Here is a 20,388-nt window from a genome sequence, read left to right on the forward strand (position 1 = left end):
AAACTTACTGGCGCCACATAGGGATAAGGTGAGAATGAATAAAACTCGGATTGATCATGAGCTGCGGCCACTGGGAATTGGGCACCATCTTTACATTAGCCTGCCAGTGGCAGAATGTGGTGAAGATGATCCTAATGCATACTCATGTCTCGTACGCTCTCGGTGGATGGACGACGATCTTCTCAATGGGTGCTAATTGTTTTTATTTTTAAATTCCGAATTTAGCTATTAGCTATTCTAATCGTATTCATTATGGACTCTTTGGTCAAATATTTTTTTATTTTTAAATTCTGAATTTAAATAGTTACTTGTTATATTTGTTAAGGACTCACAAATACACATAAAGATCATATCGGCCGAACCTTAGATATACTCATACACCGATCTCTTTGCCACACGATACCAGTCAAGCTCAAAGCGAGATGCGTGCCACCTTTGTGATAGCTCGACCATTCTCTCGATCTAATAGTGGATTCTATTCATAACTAACCTTTAATCATCATGATTAACTCTTTAATCACTTTGGCATGGCCATGCACTTTCAAATCCAACTATCTCGAGGGGCCCAGAGATATCTCTCCCGTTATCTAGGAGGGGCAAATTCCATCTTGATCCACTCACATCCCATTCCATGTTTCATGACACACCTGTAAGCTACTTTTGTAACTACCCAGTCACGGAGTAGCGTTTAGTAGCCCCAAGATGCACCACTACATACAGTGAGAAACAATGGCGATCTCAGGTCTAAGAATCCAGTAGGTATAACACTCAAGAACAACTGATGGCACATACAAAATAACAATCCCAACATTGTCTTGGAGTGGGTCAATCCAACACCATGTTCACCAATATGTGTCCACATCATTAATCCGATATCTCCATATCCATGATCCGTGAAACATGATCATCAATTAATGCATGTGCTAGTCTCAACGTCGTTGTTGTCCCACACAACGACATAAACTAGGGATAATTTAGAATCATATCATTGTCAACAAAGAGTTTCACGAACAAGTCACATACTTGATAATCAATGTAAAAATAATCATCCATGGAACAAATAACAATTATTTATCATTACATAAACATACTCATGACACAAAATCTCCCACGCACACTAGAATCACTGATGTAAGTATCTAATACCCATAGATCTCATGTGCGCCTCATGCTTTGGTTGTGGGAGAGGCTTCGTCAACGGATCAGCAACGTTTGAATCCGTGTGCACCTTGCAAACCTTCACATCACCTCTCTCAACAAAGTTACGGATGAGGTGATACTTCCGCAGTATATGTCTGGACTTCTTAGTTGTTCTAGGCTCCTTTGCTAGTGCCACGGCACCACTATTATCACAATAGAGGTCCACTGGACTGGACGCACTAGGAACAACACCCAAGTCAGAAACAAACTTTCTGATCCAAACAGCTTCTTTTGCAGCTTCGGAAGCTGCAATATACTCGGCCTCTGTCGTCGAATCAGCCACCGTATCTTGCTTGGAACTCTTCCAGCTCACTGCCCCACCATTGAGGCAGAAAACAAAACCGGATTGCGATTTGGAGTCATCTTTGTCTGTTTGAAAACTAGCATCGGTGTAACCCTTTACGAGGAGCTCATCTTCGCCTCCAAATATTAGGAACATATCCTTAGTTCTTCTCAAGTACTTAAGGATACTCTTTACAATTGTCCAGTGAGCTTCACCAAAATCTGACTGATACCTGCTCGTAACACTTAGAGCAAAGGAAACATCTGGGCGCGTGCAAAGCATAGCATACATGATCGACCCTATAGCTGAAGCATAAGGAATCGTACTCATCCTCTTTTGCTCATCAGGTGTCATAGCACACTGACTCTTGCTTAGAGTAATGCCATGTGACATTGGCAAGAAACCTTTCTTGGAATCTTGCATATTGAACCGATTCAGTATCTTGTCAATGTACGTGTCTTGGCTTAATCCAATTAGCCTTTTTGATCTATCTCTATAGATCATAATACCCAGAATATAAGCCGCCTTTCCTAAATCCTTCATCGAAAAACTCTTTTTCAATGAGGTTTTAACGGTTTCAAGCATTGGAATATCATTTCCGATCAGTAATATGTCATCCACATATAGGACCAGAAACACAAGTGCGCTCCCACTAGCTTTTTTGTAAACACAAGGCTCATCTTCATTCTTGATGAAGCCAAACCCTTTGACTACTTCATCAAAACGAATATTCCAACTCCGAGATGCTTGCTTCAATCCATAGATGGACCTCTGAAGCTTACATATTTTCCCAGCATTTTTAGGATCGACAAAACCTTCAGGCTGTGTCATATACACATCCTCACTTAGATGTCCATTAAGGAAAGCGGTTTTGACATCCATTTGCCATATCTCATAGTCATAATATGCGGCAATTGCTAGGAGAATCCGAACAGACTTTAGCATTGGACGGGTGAAAAGGTTTCCTCATAGTCAACACCTTGAATTTGTCGGAAACCTTTCGCCACCAATCGTGCCTTATAGATGTGAACATTTCCATCCATGTCTAATTTTTTCTTAAAAATCCACTTACAGTCGACAGGTCTCACACTGTCAATTTGATCGACCAAGTTCCAAACTTGATTATCATGCATGGATTTTAACTCGGATTCCATGGCTTCAAGCCATTTGTCGGAGTCGGGTCCCATCATTGCTTATTTGTAGGTCAAGGGCTCATCATTTTCCATCAATAATATGTGGCGCTCCTCCGTAATCAGGAGGTTGAGCTTGTCAGTAGCGCGACGTGCCCTTATAGACCTTCGTGGGGCTGGTGCCTCAACTACGGGTTGTGCAACATCTTGCACATCCCGTGGATCTTCAGTGGGTGCTGAAATAGTTTCAGGTGTTTCCTGAATTTCTTCAAGTTGCACCTTGCTCCCACTAAATCCTTTTGAGAGAAACATTGGTCCACCTCTGGCTATTGAGCTCATTGGTCCACATACATCGGTATGTACAAGTCCCAACAACTCACTTGCCCTCTCACTATGACCAGCGAAAGACGCTTTGGTCATCTTTCCAAGCAAACAAGACTCACATGTGTCAAATGATTCAAAATCAAATGAGCTTAACAATCCATCTTTATGGAGTTGTTCAATGCGCTTCTCATTTATATGACCTAAGCGACAATGCAAAATAAAAGTGGGATTCAAATCATTTGGTCTAAGCCTCTTTGTATTAATGTTACAGACAGATTTATCCTCAAGATCAAGAACATATAATCCATTCACTAAAGGACAATGAGCATAAAAAATACCATTGCAAAAAATAGAACAACATTTGTTCTCTATTACAATCTTAAAATCACTAACTTCTTCCAAACATGAAGAAGAAATAATGTTCTTGCTCAAAGTAGGAATGCAATAACAATTATTTAATTCCAAAACTAATCCGGAGGGTAGAGACAAGTGGTAAGTGCCGACCGCCAATACCGCAACCTTTGCGCCATTGCCGACACGAACGTCCAACTCGCCTCTTGTAAATCTTCTAGTCTCACTTAGACCCTACAACGATTTGCAAGTGTGAATCATCGATCCAGTATCAAATACCCATGATTCACTAGAAGATAATGCAATATTTATTTCTATAACATTTATACCTGAAGTGGAAGTCTCACTTCCCTTCTTCTTCTTCTTTTCTTTCAAGTACTTCTTGCAGTTCCTAGACCAATGTCCCTTTTCATGACAGTGGAAGCATTCATCCTCAGAAGTAGGACCAGATTTGGCCTTAGGTGCTGGCTTTAGCTTAGAGCCCGAGGACTCACCACTGGAACTCTTTTCCTTGCCTTTACCTTTGGGATTAGGAGGCGTCCAACGCTTCCTCTTTTTGTTACCCTTCTGAATCATCATCACATGATTGGGATTCTTCTTAATGCTCTCCTCTGCTGTCTTTAGCATCCCATGCAACTCACTCAATGTTTTATCCAAGCCATTCATCTGAAAATTCATGATAAAAGGCTCATAGCTCGCCGGGAGCGACTGGAGAATAACATCAGTAGCCAAGTCTTGGTGAAGTTCAGAACCAAGTCTGTCCAAAGTCTCAATGTAACCAATCATTTTGATCACATGAGGACTGACCGGGCTACCTTCTGCCAGCTTGCACGCAAACAAGGACTTTGAGATATTGAACCTCTCAGTCCTGGCTTGGTTCTGAAACATCCCACGCAGCCCCTCTATCATGGTATGAGCATCCGCATGCTCATACTGCTTCTGCAGATCAGGGGACATGGTGGCGAGCATCAGACAGCTGACATCAAGTGAGTCATTGCAGTGCTTCTCATAAGCTCTGCGATCAGCAGCAGTTGCATTGTCAGGGAGATCATCAGGATATGGCTACTCAAGAACATACTCCTTTTTCTCTTGCCTGAGAACAATTCTCAGGTTGCGGTACCAATCAATAAAGTTTGGTCCATTCAACTTTTCTTTCTCAAGAACAGAACGCAAATTGAAAGCGGAATTGTTACTGGCAGACATGATCTACAACATTAAAGTAAAGCAAGATTTCAGCACTAAGTTTATGTAAAGACTTTCATTAACTGATTTAACAAAAGACAACCTACTATATCAATGTCATCTTCCCTCTAATGACATATAGTGGTTCAAGATCCATAATCACTAAAATTCTAGTGAGCTTTAGCATCACGGCTAGAAAATTAGTGATATAGGTAAGTAACAAATTACTAATCACATCTCTATGCGACTCTTGTTTGTTGGGTGGCATCCAATGCCCCGGCCCCAACCCTATGCCTTAAAGCCCAAAACTGTTTTGATAGCTTTGCTGAGTAAACCAATACTATGCTTGCGAATATCCGACATCCACCCTATACAAAAGTGATAGCTGAGGGTACTCTACTTTGGTAAACCTACCACACAACGATCAAAATTTATAGGTGCAGCTATTGGTAAAAGGCATCAAAAACTCAACTTTTTCTGAGGGAAGCTATTCTATCATGATTAAAGCATCCACCATATGTAAAAGCATGAAAGAATAGTATGACTGGAAAATAAACATCACAGGCATATAATCATATTATATTGTGAATAGTATGGCCTCTTGCATCACAATGGGCTCCATCGCCATGGCTCCAAGATGACCTCCATTGCCATCCGTCCTGTCTTGTGGTGATCATCATCGCCATCATGATTGAAGCCTCCATGAAAAGATACTAAGCTACTACATCTAATAGCTAGTGAAATAATTACATGAGGATTCAAACATCACAAGTCGACACGCAGGTCGTTATACAATAATGGTGCAACCTCAACCCGGTTGTGTTAACTTGCGACACGCAGGCCGCATAAATCATCACATATATCATCACATGACATTGAGGCCATACCATTCACATCACACCCTACAAAAACAAGTTAGGCGTACGACGTGTTCTACCAAAGTAGCGCTTAGGAAGCCGCTACAGCGAGAAAGCAACGGCGGTCCCTGAAAACCTCACGGTATTACACAGATCGCATCTATGGAATCCCTATGAAAATCTCATCAGAGTGATCGCATCGCCTCAAATCCGAGCCATTCATAATGCCTCAATTTTCACTAGGTCAATCACATTGACCGTGCAAACTTTGCACTTGAGAAGACTGCATCTACACATGACCTCGATCTGTTGGTTCAATCTGCTGACTATGCACACAGTTAGTCCCGATGGTGATTCCAGCCGGTAGGGACATGTCGTATGCATAACAGAGAAAGAACACAAACTAATCTTTTGTCACATGCCGTGCAATCAACTCGCTCCAGTTTTAACCCCTTATGACCAATTGATCTAATCAAACCGTGCAAAAGTAATAGATCCAATCTACTACAACAACATATCACCTATATGCAAAAGATCCAGACCAAAAACTACGCAAGATGGCTCTGATACAATTGTAGGGAAACGGGTAGGCTACGCTAGCATCACTACCGCATATACCCAAGATACTTGCGAGTAGAAGATCATAGATCGTTACCACTAGACGCGCAGCGCAGCGGAAGAAGTCGCGCGTCGATGTAGAGGAAGTAGTCGATCACGTACCACGAACCGAGCTCCTCGTACTTGATCCCAGCAGCCGATCAGCGCAGCAGCGCCTCCACGGAGTCCACACGTACGGGGATGAAACGCCGGGCGTCGGTGTGCTAGCACCGCACGCACGGCAAGGGCGGCGGCCGAGAGAGAGAGGGAGGGGCGGCGGCAAGGAGGGGCGGCGGCTAGGGAGGTGGCGCAGCTCACCGGGGTCTCCCCCCTAGCCCCTCCCTCGTATATATAGGGCGTACTAATGGGCTTCTATCTCATAGGCCCATTAGTAACCCTAATCCCTCTTGGATCAATATCCTCTTGGGCCTTTAAACCGTATTGTGATGATGGGCTCTTGGGCATATCACCAACAACTACAGCATTGTCAAGTCTTTTTATCTTGAACAATCAAGTCTTGTGTGCATCACATATGACTAGAATCCTTTTTTTTATGAAATACGTACTATGTTGCTGTATACAGCTGGCCTGGTACACAGCACCATCTTGTATAAGAATGTATTGGGTTTTATTCGAACCAAGATAAATGTTTCAGGCCGAGTGAGTGCTTACATTCACGGAGTTGTGGTGGCATGAATCGAATTTTCCCTACATTCTTCCACTTGCTTCATCAAGTACGCTGCTGTGACACTTTATTAGGCTCCAAAACATGTTCCAGCAGTTTCATAAAACAAAAAAAAAAAGATGTTCCAGAAGGCACAGTGGAAACCTCGGAACCTCCAGGTGCTTAATGGCTGGGCCTGAAACAGTTCCCAGGATCTGTCGTCGTTTGTCCACGGCGAAACTAACCCCGGAAATCAAAGGAAGAAGGGCCGCGAGGCGTTTGAACCAACACCTTGCAAGCACTCACCCAGCGTCCCAACCTCCGACGAGCCGCTAGCAGGTGCGGCCGGCCGTGATGATTAGCGAACGGCGGTCATCTGCGACCACGTGGTCAGGTTAGGTACTGAATGGTTGGGATGATCGGAGAGAAGAGTGAGGAATAAGCAGTACTCACTCCTGGCTGTGATAAGTGAATTGTCAACCGTGTGATGTGATCGTGTGCTTGGTCTTTGGTTGCAGGTATACGGGCGTCGAGTGTCGACGGTGAGCTGCCGTGGAGGTGCAGTGGCCGATGGACCGTGCGGTGGACGGCGGTGAAGGGCAGCCGGGACCGGAGCTCGTGCGGGGCGCCAGCTGTGGCGTCCACTCCTGTATCGAGGGCGCAAGCACCGGTGGATGGCGGGTTTCTTGGTTTACGCCACAAAACCAAGCTGGCGGACGGCTGTTGAATACGCCAAGTCGTGGAGGCACGGGTGTCGGTCTCGGGACTGGCGGAGGAACGGACGTCGACGGCGTCTAGGGCCTCGCTGTGGGCGAGGAGGTGACGGGCGTCGGGCGGCGTCTAGGGCCGTCAGGAGGCCGAGGAGTGAACGGCGTCCAGAGCCATGGCGTGGAGGCGGGAATCTTCCCACGCGTGGAGTTTTAGCGGTTTTCACAAAACCGGCCACCTCACCGGGTTTCGCGGACCCCTCAAAACCGCGGATCAGATCTGCATCGACGTGGCGGCATCGCGGAGAAGGCTTCGAGTCGAAGAAAGAAACTCTGCCGTCGGATGAGATCTTGTACCCTTTCCGGTTTTGCCCCTACGGGCGTTTTAGTGTACGAGTCAGGGTGGAGGACATTTCTGGGAAGGGACCGATCTGACCGGTCTGTGAGACCGGTCTGACCGGTCGCCCCCAAGGTCGTATAAATACATCTCACCTGCCCCCTTGGACAGGTGAGCCTCCAAGCCACGAGTTCTTTTCTGTTTTTCCTTGCTCCTCTCTCTGTTCTAGGGTTAGGCCGAGGTCTCCATGGAAAACGTGGTCTAGATTATAGCTATGTCCACAAATTTGAGAGGGTGGATGAATGGGTGGAGGTCTAGCTCTTGTATAGGTGAATTCCTCTGTAAATCACAATGAATTTGAATGAAATGGAGGACCCTTTTGAGCAGCTCTCTTGTATTCCCGTTCATCTTTTGTTCATGGATTGATTTCCTCTCTTTTGGTGGTTTTGAGATTAAAGCTTTCTCTTGGTGGGTTTAGGGACTCCATGATTTGCTTCTCGACTATCTAGCATAGAGCTAAACCCCCGAGACTCAAGAGTCCCTCGGATTGAGGTTTTTGGAGTTTTTTGGAAAACCCTCTTTTACCTCTTTCCCCCACGAAATTCTTGTGATCCTTTGCATTTTGGGTTGATTCCTTTTGTGGAGAGGTTCGTCTCTATCCCAGGAACGTCCCTGCAAATTTTGAGACCATTTGGTGATGATTTGAACGAGTAATCTTGAAATCACCTCGAGTTCGCGGGCTGGATTTCTGTTCTGAGCAGAAGCGGTCTGACCGGTCGCAGCAACTGGTCTGACCGGTCTGGAATTTCAAATCCAGCCCGACCGGTCTGACCGCCCGGAGCAAACGGTCTGACCGGTCCCTGACTGCTAGATCTGCAGTTTTTCTCGATCGCTTCCGTGCTTTTTCTCGCTCGATCCTAGGGCTGTTTTGTGTTGGTTTGGCTCTTCTATAGCTACTCCACACCTCATCTAGGATTTGAGGGTTTGTGGTGATTTTCGGGATATAGGCCGACTGTAAGGATCACCGGGGTGTCCGACCCTAGAGGGGGAGGGGGTGAATAGGGTCGCTAATCGCTTTTTAACCTAGGGCTCAATCTAATTGCATAAGATAAAACTAACACGTCCTACACATGCTAGTTATGACTAAGGTTTATCTATGCTACCCTCTACTTACCCCAAAAGACTTGCAACCTATAGCCAATCCTAATCAAACTAACTAGGAAAGTAAAGGTAAGCAAGAAAGAGTAAATGCGGAAACGTAATGCGGTAAGTAAAGCGGTAAGGGAGAGGATATGCAAACTCCCGTGAAGACACAAAGACACACGATTTAACGTGGTTCGGTTAGGACACCAAAGTCCCTCCCTACGTCCACGGCCACTTGTCCAACACGAACAAGTGTGATGCCGAGTCTCTTCGCTTGATCACCGTCTTGCCACGCCTCCAAGGCTCCCGACAAGCAAAGGCTAGACGCCAAGTCACAAAGACGAGGTCACCGCCACCGTCTATCTCGAAGCATCACCACGGCACCGTCTTCACTATCTTGGAGTTTTAACACCAAGTAGGGGCCTCCTTCCCCGCACAAAGTGTTGTTGCCACTCCACACCAAGTCGGAGGGTCACACGACGAGTACACAAGGTGCTTGCCGTAGCAAGGTTTTCTCTCAAGCTAGTTCTCTCAAGAACTAAGCCTAAACAAGCACTAAGCACTCTCACAAGTGTGCTTAAGCCTATATGATGTACAATGAAGCTCTATGGTGGTTGGAGATGATCTTTAGCTCTTATATACTTCCTTTGAACTCCAGCACTCTCAAATGACCCGGCCTTGGGGGTATATATAGGCAGCACAAGCAAATATAGCCGTTGGAGAAAAGCTGCCAGAAATGTGTTTAACACCGGTTAATCCGATGTACCCCAAAAGCCATCATCGGTTCAACCGGTGTATGTAAACTGCTACTTGAACAACTAGCCGTTAGCAATTAACCGGTGTATCGCCGGTTTAACCGATGCAATCAACCGGTGTATGTAAAATTAGCGTCGGTTTAACCGGTGATTGTAAGTTCTTTACGTTCCTCCAAAAACCACCTCTCCGGACAACTGAACCGATGCAATTGACCGATGCATCGTCGGTTCAACCGGTGTATGTATTTTCATCGGTCTTCGTTTGGCAATGCACCGACGTATGTATTTTCTCCAACATCGGTTAATCCGGTGAGTGTATCTTCAGTTTCCAGTTTCTGGACAATTACACCGGCGTGTGTCTTTTTCTTAACATCGGTTCAACCGGTGTATTGAATTTCTTCACACTCTCTTCGTAGGGGTGGCCCTACGGGCCTAGCTACGGCTATCTTCTCTTTGTCATCACTTGAACCTAAAAGCCTGAGAATGGTTTTCTTAACAATCATATTAGTTCAAGTGTTGTGTTGTCTATATCAATCACCAAAACATTATATTGAAATATGGCATGAGAGGCCATTTTCGCTACACCGACGGATTGATTTCGAAAAAAAATTGATCGGCTCCCATTCACCCCCTCTGGTCGCTAGTTTCGGTCCCTTGAAAAGCGAGGAGGCAGTCAGCGGGCTAGCTGAGCGGCGACACTTGCGAGCTGATCACACAGGAGAGGACAGGACAGCATCCTGGTCTCAAGGTCGGACCAAGCCGGAGGTGGGGGGCAAGGGAGCTTGCGTGGACCAAGCAGCCGACAGCCGGACCGCTCCATGCGGCCACACACGTGATTATATACAGCCTGATAACTTGATAAGATACGCAGTCTTCGTTTGAGGGAACAGTTGAGTGCTAAATTTTAGCATATATTCACACATACATATACTAAAGTTTTCAAATTTTGACTAAAGTTTAGCTCATCCCCTTAGCACTTCCGTTTAAATAAGCTAGTGCTAAAATTTTGTTAGTGTGCACCCATCAAAACATAAAACATCACAATAGCTAGTGTGTTATTAGTGTATATTAAAACAGCTAGTGTTTCATTAGCGTGTATTAATTTGAACACATGACACAAAGAGCTTAGGCATCCAGCCATTCATCTAGCAACTCCATAGCTAAACATTAACCTCCACCTGGCGCCCCGCCACAACTTATGTGCTTGTTTCGGTCACCCACGATAGACAAGAAAATAAAACGAAAATAAGAATAATTTTATGCATAATATTATTAAAGCTCAACAAATCAAATTCTTATTATAGGTAGATCATATTTGAATTGTTTTAACCAACAATAAGACATAACTTACGATAATGAACAGTGTGATATATAGTAAAAAAAGTATAATCTTTAGTAAGGATATACTCCCTCCATACTTGAAAAGAATGTCGTTTTGGATAGCTACACGGTCTTCAAAGCTTAATTTTGACTTTTTATTTTTATAAAAAAATTTATCGCAAAGTGATATATTTATATTTTTATAAAAGTATTTTTCAAGACAAATCTATTTATATGATTTTTATATTTTGAAACTCAACAACATAAAAGTTATTCATGATTTATGTTTCCAATGTTTGACTCAAATCTTGTCCAAAACGACATTCTTTTCGAGTATGGAGGGAGTAACGACATGCAAATTTTTGAATTTTCAATACTAGCCGCGCAAATACATGGACTATACGCCTAGTTATCTTATTATTTGGCCTAGAAATGGAGCCTCCATATTCGCTCTCATGGTCTAGAAATTCCCACATTAATCGGAGAAAAATAAAAAAATAAAAATTACCCACCACTGCCATTATAATAAAATTAGCCTTAAATACCCCTATATTTAATTAAAAATTACCCAACAATGCCATTATGAAAAATTAAATGTAAAATACCATTTAGCTATGTTCATTTACAAACATATCCTATTAATGAAAACTAAAGCTAACAACCATCAATCAAAATAAAGCAAAAATAAGAATAATTTTATGCATAATATTATTAAAGCTCAACAAATCAAATTCTTATTATAGATAGATCATATTTGAATTATTTTAACCAACAATAAGACATAACTTACGATAATGAACATAGTGATATATAGTAAAAAAAAGTATAATCTTTAGTAAGAATATAACGACATGCAAATTTTTAAATTTTCAATACGCCTAGTTTGGTAAATGTAACTGATGGATATTATAGTGATAAAACTCATCCCTCATATAATGGAACTACTTCTTTTTTCTCTTTATATAATAACCTCGTGAAAACAACAAATTTCCTGATATAATGTGAAATTTAATACTCATCCAACTTCACTTTCTGATTGATCTAATTAACTTTGGATCATCGGACACACTTGGCTAAACGCTCATCATATCAGCCCGGCCAGTTTTGAATGGCATCGACGCTCCACGAGCATGACTGGGCCTCTCTCTCTCTCTCTCTCTCTCTCTCTCGCTGTGACTGCTACAGATGTCACGCTCGAGCCGTGCCCGGTCGCACTACATGGAAGCCTGCTAGTCCACACAGATGGAGAGCCCGCAGCCAGAGCCAGGCCCTGATCGAGCCGAGCCGGTCAACACGCATGCGCCCAGACGGCACGCGCCAAGGCAGAACGATCCAACCGGCGTGAAAAGCCGCCGCCGCCGCAGATCACGCCGCCGAGCCGAGCGCCCCACCGCTGACGGAGATGCCACCGTGCCGTGCGGGCGGCGACCTGGACGGACCTCGCGTCGCGCTGGCCGCAGATGCCCGTCTCGCCCCGCTTGTCGCCACCTACTCCTACTCCCATCTGCCAATTCCACTGGTGTTTGTTTAGAGTAGCCAACAACACACACAGCACAGCAGGAGGGTCTGTCCTGATCCAGTCAAGAGGTGTTCATCCATCCCAACTCAACACAGCACAGCTCCTTGTTTTCTTGCTGTTGGAGCCGGCCGGTGACGCCTGCTCCCGGGCAGATCAAAGCCGCCTGCCTGCCTGCGGGGTTTTTTATTCAGAGCAAGAGGGTGTTGGGTGATTGCGCCTGCCTGCTCGATCGTCTCCGGGGCACAAGGCCAAACCCCTGCTTTTCGAGGCATCGGCGTTTGACTAATGGAAGGAATCTTTGGCCCCTCCTCTCCGCTGGAAACGTCGTACACTTTGAGGCGGAGTAAAGCCATTGGTGCAGCTGCTTTAACCCGCCCAAATCTCGCGTCCAAATCCCGCTCGAGCTGTTGCTATCGGAAGCGCAGAAAGCAACTCAACATCAATCCACTTCAGTTCCCGCATGCTCGTGCTCGTCAGAATTCAGAAGTGTGTTCCAAGGCAAGTAGATCCTCAAGAAACTTGCAGCAAGCAGCAAGCAGCAAGCAGCAGTGCGGACAAAATTTGGTTCAATTCTGGTTAAATTTTGGCATTCCAAGCTCCAATTGACCGAGCGGGTAGGTGACTCAATAATGCATCCAAACCTGAACTTCTGGTTTCCTACTGTATTGTTGTACACAATTTTAGCATCAGCGGAGTGCCCTGTTTGTGAGTAGAGGGAGTAGCCTGTCCCTACTTGCTATAAGTAGCAGAACCACGGCTTTACTTCTGAAGGATCTGTGAACCTCATCAGACATTCCACAAGAGGAAAAGACGATGAGGGAGCAGGCAGCCTAGCTGCAATGCCCCCACTCTGATTACAAATCACTCCCCCCCTGGCCCAACCCTGGCACCTTGTGTTGTTTCCCTTGCAAGCTACACCTAATCCACCAGAACAAAAGCACCATCGTCCCCATCCCTTTCCAGATCCTAAATTGCTAAAGCAAGATTAGCCACATTTGGGTTCAGTACTAGGGCACAACAACAAAATCCCCAGTAACATCTGCAGCAAAGCATCAGTCACTCACACATTTCCCCTTTTCAGGTCCTAAAATGAAAAGGTTAGGATTAGCCACATTTGGGCATGATGGATCGATCCAGCAGGGCAGATCTGCAGGAAAGCAACCAGTCACTCCCTAACAAGGACTCTCAACAAGGACAGACAAAAAGAGGCGAAGCTTAACGAACACAAAGAATGCTGTTCTTGACAGGGGCGGCGCCCCGGGTACAGAATTACAGATCACAACAAATATCGTCCGGCCCCGGCGCCCAGAGACGCTACTGCTACACTCAATGAATGCACACTCAATGCAGCTACACGCTACTGCTAGTACTGACAACAACGAATTTGTCTATGTACATGGCTACAGAAATTCCTACTGCTATCATCTACCATCATCCTGCTCCTCCCAAATTTACTTGTGTCGGTCGCGGCTTCTGGATCTGACGAACGTCCGGTTCTCTGAATCAGACATGGCTGAGCTGAGCTTTCAGAGACCTCGAGAGTGAGTCAACGACACCGCACCCCTTCTGTCGCAGCTTCTCCTTGTCGTTCTGAATCTTCTATGTACAACAATGGCATGGCATCGCCTCGACAGCAGAAAGAAGTAAACCGTGCGCTGTTCGTGGATCTTGATAGTGTTGGCAGCCTCACGAGCACGACTTGATGAGGCCGAGGTTGTAGAGGTTCCTCTTGACGAGGTTGCCGAGGTAGACCAGCCCGAGGCCGCCGACGCCGTGGTCCCGGTCGCCCGGCGCGGCCTTCTGGTCGAACTGCGGCCGGGGCTCCTCCCTCACGACGAGGCGATCCGTGCCGACCCTCTCCCTGACGGCGTCGATGGCGCACTGGTCCACCGCGTTGCCGGCGGCGTCGGTGACGTAGAACACGTTGGCGGCGAGGTCGCCCTTGGTCGACACCTCCGCCTGAGCTACGAGCAGCCCGTTCTCCCGGAACGTTCGCGTCACGTCGGACAGCAGCCCTGGCCGGTCCGGCGTGCACAGCTCAAGTCTCGCGCCCTGCAGATTTACCCCAAAATCAAACACATTAGCATCACCGTTCATTAATTCAGTAAAAAAGGATTGCGTTTTGGCGTGAAAATTATGGCCGGATGATGCTCAAATTACCTCGAGTGATCTCCGCTCGATCGCGGCTTGGAGGCACTGGCACACCCTCTCCCTCTCGGCCTCGGAGCGGATGGGGCTCCCGTCGGCGTGCCGGACGTAGAACTCCTGGCGCGCCTGGTCGCCGGCGGTGTCGACGGTGCCGTGGAAGACGACGTAGTCCATGTCGTGGAGCGTGCACACGACGTCGAAGAGCAGCTTGGGGCGGTCGCGGCACTGCACGGTGACCACGGAGTACCCGCGCTCGGCCCAGCTGTCGATGGACACGGCCGGCGTCGGGAACGCGCGGTCCTGGTCCCGGTCCGCGGCCATGAGCTGGTGGAGGCGGCGGTCTGCGTGCGCGACGCCGGCGGCGGGCACCGCGGCCACCGCGCCCGGCGCCTCCGCGGGGTCCCCGCGGAGGAGGTGGCCGAGGCGGGCGAGGATGCGCGGCACGCGGCCGGCGTCCGCGTCCTCGCCGCGGAGGAACGCCAAGCAGGCGAGGCGGCCGCGGTGCGTCCACGCGCGGGCCTCCACGACGCTGCACTCCATGTCGGCGAGCACGGCGAAGACCTCGGAGAGGAGCCCCGTGCGGTCGGCGCCCGTGAGTTCCAGCGCCGTCAGGCCCTCGAGCGCCGCCGGCCGCGCGGGCCCGTTCCACGTCCCCAGCGACTGCGAAACCGCGCCACGCGCACCGTCAGAAACAAACCCGAGAAGGCCGCTCCTTCCGCCGCAGCCGCCGCGCGCCGGCGAGGTCCAAGAAACCGAGCAAGGCCTACCTGCTCGATGTAGGTGATGACGCTGTCGTCGGTGAGCTTGCGCCCCAGGCGGTCGGTGACGTGGAAGACGTCCATGAACCACCGCCCGTCCGACGAGATGTAGGCCTTGTTGATGGAGAGGTCGAGGTCGGCCAGCACCTGCACGGCCTCGAGCAGCACCCCTCGCTTCCTCGCGCTGTCGACCTGCACCACGGATTCGCCCACCGAATCAGCCGCCGCCGCGAGCAAGAGGGGACGAGGAGACCGGGCGGCGGCTCACCTGCACGAGCGTGGCCGTGGGGCAGACGGCATTGTCGATGACCACCCGCGGCGTGTTCATCCGGATCACCAGCTTCTCGTACTCGTCGAGCCACTCCATCTCCCCGGAGCCTCTTCCTCCCTCCCTCCCAAGCAACAGCCTCGCAACCAACCTCTTCCTCCGCCGCCTCCGCCTCCGCGCACGGGGGGAGCCCGTCCCCGCGCGGCGCCGGTATATAAAGAGCCTCGGCCAAGGGAGGAGACGAAGCGAACGAGGACGACGGCGACACGGGGGCGCTTCGTCCGAATCGCCCGCGGCTTGGCGGCTTCCCCGCTCCCGGCTTGGCTCTGCTCGTCCCGCCTTGTTCGGTGCTCCGCGCCGGAACTGAGCTGGAATTTGGAATTGCGATGCGGGGGGTGGGAATGGACGGGACGGGACGGCCGCTGAAATTTAAGAGGCGGGAGGAGGGTGGTGGGCCCCGCGCGGGCACATGTGCCGCTGCGGGAGCCAGGTGGGCCGCCACGTGGAGGCGGCGCGTGGCTCGGTGGCTGCTGCACTCCTCCAGTGTTCCTTGCCTTGCGCTGGCACGCTCCCTTCCCTTTGCGTCCGGCTCAATTAAACATTTTGGTTTTTTATTTTCTCTAAGAAAGAAAAATTATGTGCGGACGGCATTTTTGGTGATTGCTGTGATCGACCCAAGTCGGTCGAGCTGTTTCTAAATTTTCTGTCTTTGATTTGAAGAGAAGTACTACATTTCAAAATTCGAATGGTTTTCAAATTCAACGACGTCATTAGGAAAAAAATATTCCTTTTTTTTATAAAACGGAATGTAGTGCAAGAAGAGGTGTGGGGACGAACTCGACGAGGCACGAAGGCAGCAGCTCTGGCAAGCGAGAGGAAATGTTTTGTTTTTACAGCTACCCGGCAGTACAGCACGGGCAGCTGGCCCGCGGCGGGAGGCTGGCGCGGCTGTCCCCGCGCCCGCCAGCTAGCTGTCGTCTCGTCGGCGTGGGCCCCGGCTCCCCCATTCCCCCGTCTCGCTGTTGCGCGCGCGCGGGCTCCCGCTCCTGGCACCTGCTGCCCCCGCGCATAGACAGAAACGCCGCCGCGCGCGGCTGTGGGGGGTGGCAAGGGCGGTTCGGTCATTGCGCCGTGCTCGCTGCCGCGGCCGACCTGCCCGCCACGCCCGGTCCCGGAGCACCGGCGGCGGTCGGCGGACATGCGCCGGGGGCACGGGCGTCTTTTTCCCTTTCCCTTTCCCTTTCGGAGCCTCCAAGGCGACCCTTTTTTCAATTCTGCTCCTTTTTTTTTGAATCGAGTAGCTTTTGCAGAATATGCGAGAATTTGAACTCGAGAAGATCGTATCTCATCGGTTGCGTAGTTTGCAGCTGGGGTTTTGATCGGACGGAAGAGGACGGCGGTGCGGACAAATCCGGGCATCTTGCCGTATTTGGACTTTGGAGTGGTGCCGGTAGCTCCAAGCGAGTACGTATTTGGGGTAACCACAGAACAGAAGGTCTGGAAATAAACGGACAAAGGTCGCCGGAGAGAGACCCAGTTTGGGCGCGAATATTTCGTAATGGAGCTGCCGACCGTGGCATGGCAGCAGTGCACTTTGTGTTGTAGCTGCCGTGCGAGTCCACACAAATGGAGCCTGTCGATAAGACAACCAAGGGGCCAATCGCAGCTCAAATAAAAGAAAACGAGCGTGCTGTAAGTTGAGTAATTAGTCAAGGGTGCCCTGTCTGTCTTCGTTTCTTTTTTTTTTTAAAAAAGAAAATCTCCTGATTCTCAAATTTTAAAGTGTACTCCAACTGTCATTTGCTGCCATGGCATTCCTTGTGTACTGGAGTAGAGCTCTACCGTTTCGCACTGCAATGGCAACGCTCAAATGAAATGGCAGCGAAATCCTACGGCTACGGGTCGATCGCGTACGGTAACCGTACGTAGTACTGGTAGAGGTACGGGGCGCGAGGAGTAAATGCGGCGTCCCCTCCTCCTCCTCCTCCCCCTCCCCCTCCCTCCCCCGGCGCGGCGCTGGATTTTCGACGGATCCGGTGGTGGTGGTGCATTCATGGCGGAGATCATGCGACGCAGTACCGCCGCCATGCGGCCCCACACGCACACCCCCATCATGATTGGCCGATCGATTAAATGCAGCAGCAGCGCACCCATGCATGAAGCGTCGGCGTGCGTGCGCGCGCCGTGACGGCCATTAATTCCGGGAGCGCGGATCCCGGCCGGAGGGCGACGAGGCCACGACGGAGCGGTGCGTGCGCCGGACACCTAATCGGCGGCGGATCCGTCACGGCCGAGCATGTCGGGGAGGGGACCCGTCGGATCGGATCGCACGTAGACGTAGTAAAGTCAGCTCGTTCGTGCGAAGCCATTCAGATTGCGGCGGCGACGTGGTGTTTGGTAAGCGATTTCCGAGATCCGGCGGAGATCCGTCGCCCGTTGGCGCGGCGGAGGGGGCGTGGGCGTGGGCGTGGGCTGGGCGGCGGCGACGTGCGGCGCACCACCTGCGCGGGGGCGTGGCGTCGCGTGACCGGCGCGGCGGCGGCGGCGACGTGCGCGTCGTAGGCCTGCTAACTGGTCGGGGCGTGATGGGTTTTTTGGGTCGGGTTTTGCTGTGGAGTGTGTCTAGGCGGGAGGGAGCGGGTTTCAGAGGCTTGCGGATCGGGGCGGGTTGGGTTGAATGGAATTGTGGGTCGGGGCGGGTTGGAATGGGGGACGAATGGGTGAGCGCTCGGCCGCCTCCCGCACAGCCGCTGTCGCCGCAGGGGCCTTCGCGGAGGACGGCGCGGCGTCCCCGCCACCCTCGGGCTCCGTCCCTTCCTCCTCCTCCGCCGCCACTGCTTCTTCCTGCCCGTCGGCTCCTCCTCCCCCTCACCCGCAGCTGGCGGCTCGAGCAGCACCGTCTCGACGAGCCCGGGCTCGGACGGCGGTCTGGATCTACCGCACACCGCAGCTTCAGCGTCCTCCAGATCCCGGCGGCAGTGGGGCAACTCGGTCGTCGACTCGCCCTCGACGGAGAAGCGGGAGGGCGGCAGCCGGCTCAAGTCTTTCGCCTAGGCCACACGCAGCAGAGTAGACGGCGGCGGCGGACGACGGCGATGCGGGGTCGCGCGTGGCGTGGACGACGGCGGCGCGCGGTCGGCAGCGGCGCGCGGACGACGGCAGTGCACGGGTGCGCGCGGCGCGGACGGCGGCGCAGCCAATGGCGGGGCGGCGGCGCGACGCGGACATCCGGCCTGGCCTCGGGCGGACGAGCGCGACGTGCCGGCAGCGGCGAGCGAGGCCGAGCGCGGGGAGACGGCCGGCCCAGCCTCGTGCCGGCTGCAGCGAGCTCGGTGCCGGCGACGGCAAGCACAGCAGGGCTACCCGGCCAGAGGCGGCATGGCCAGCGCAAGGACTCGGGAGGAGATAGGTGAGGAGGTGGGTTACCCATCGTCAATGGGGCGGGTTGGGGCGGGTAATGATACTGAATGGATGGGTAGGGGCGGGTTGCAATTTTCACTTCATTTGTTCGTGGGATGGAATGGGTTTGGGGCGGGTATAGCCCCATTAGCAGGGCTAGCGCGCATGGGCGGAGCTAGGGGTATGCCCCTGTATTCCTTGGCATACCCAAGATTTGGAAGGAAATACTAGTAAAGATATATAGATGCATCTCCAAGAGTCTTTCTAAAACACACTATCTAAATTATCATTTGAAGAGCCTTCTACATCAAAGTTGTTTTCTATATGTTTTCACTCTCCAACAGCTTTTATATATCTTGTGTACACTCTAGAAAGCCATTTTCGTTATCTATCTTTAGTTAGCAAGAAATACAGAACAGGGGATGGCTACATTTGGATAACCACTTAGAGAAACTGTTGTAGGGTATTTTTCCATCAAAATCTCTATTCCTAGCAATGAGAAGAAAGATATAGAGAGTCTCTTGGAGTTGCTCTTATACTGCCAAATATGGTTCATTGGCTCAATACACCAAAGCTCACGAACCAAGCCTAGAAATGCAGAAACTTACGTCCCTCATGTGATCTCAACGCTGTGGAGTACCGCTCATGTCCTGCTATGCGAGTCGCGTCCAGTCGGTGCTCGGTGCTCGACGGGACGGTGGCTCTCCGCTCGGATGCTCCCCCACTCTGGTGATCGGCAATCGGAGACCTGACGGCCTCGCGACCTCATGTCCTCGCCCACATGGGCCATGGCTTGCGTCCTCTCCTGCTAGCGCGAGTTGTGAAGAATAGAAGGTGCCTACCACCAGCCCACCGGGCACCGGCGGCCAAGACAACGACGTCCAAGGCCCTCCTCTGACCGGTGGCCCTCTCGGACCACTGTTCTGTAATATTGTTTAATTATTCATGTTTAGAACTTAAATTTTGGTTACTATTATGGATTTGTTATGATCATTATAACTTATTGTCTATTATATTGTGTATTTACTTTGAAACTTGGCATACCCAGCCTCAAATTCCTGGCTCCGCCACTGCTAGAGCGTCGGTCGGTCGGTCGCCCCGTGATCCCCGCCCGCGGTGGTGGAGCAGGTATGGTAGTAGGAGTAGTACTCTGCTACAGCTACCGGAGCCAGAGCAGGTAGGGACCTTTTGCTCGGTAATTCACTCCAGCCCCCCAGGGCATGTGCGCCGGATATCTGAGCGGCGGAGAGTGCGGCAGGCCCGTGGGCCGGAACATTCGGGATGGGGGTACCGCCTCAGGTTGTTTTTACAATAATTGATATACGGGTGTGCGCAAAATGAAGTTACGGTGGGGTATGGTCCCACACGAGGCATAAATAATTATTCCAAGGACCATGTGCTGGAGCGGCCTAGTTTGGAAGAAATCATATTGCTCTTTCCTCTTCA

General features: G+C 50.2%; 1 protein-coding gene across 1 annotated transcript; it reads right to left on the minus strand.

The window, feature by feature from the left end:
- Positions 1-13,580: 13,580 nt before the first annotated feature.
- Positions 13,581-15,932, minus strand: LOC120677556 (ACT domain-containing protein ACR8-like). Its single transcript, XM_039958713.1, has 4 exons — positions 15,544-15,932; positions 15,285-15,467; positions 14,530-15,177; positions 13,581-14,421 (listed from the first exon to the last, which is right to left on the minus strand). The coding sequence occupies exons 1-4, from the start codon at positions 15,640-15,642 to the stop codon at positions 14,056-14,058; spliced, it is 1,296 nt and encodes a 431-aa protein (XP_039814647.1). The 5' UTR covers positions 15,643-15,932; the 3' UTR covers positions 13,581-14,055.
- Between the last annotated feature and the right edge of the window lie 4,456 nt (positions 15,933-20,388).

Source organism: Panicum virgatum, chromosome 6N, assembly GCF_016808335.1.
Source record: "Panicum virgatum strain AP13 chromosome 6N, P.virgatum_v5, whole genome shotgun sequence".
Taxonomy (NCBI): Eukaryota; Viridiplantae; Streptophyta; class Magnoliopsida; order Poales; family Poaceae; genus Panicum; species Panicum virgatum.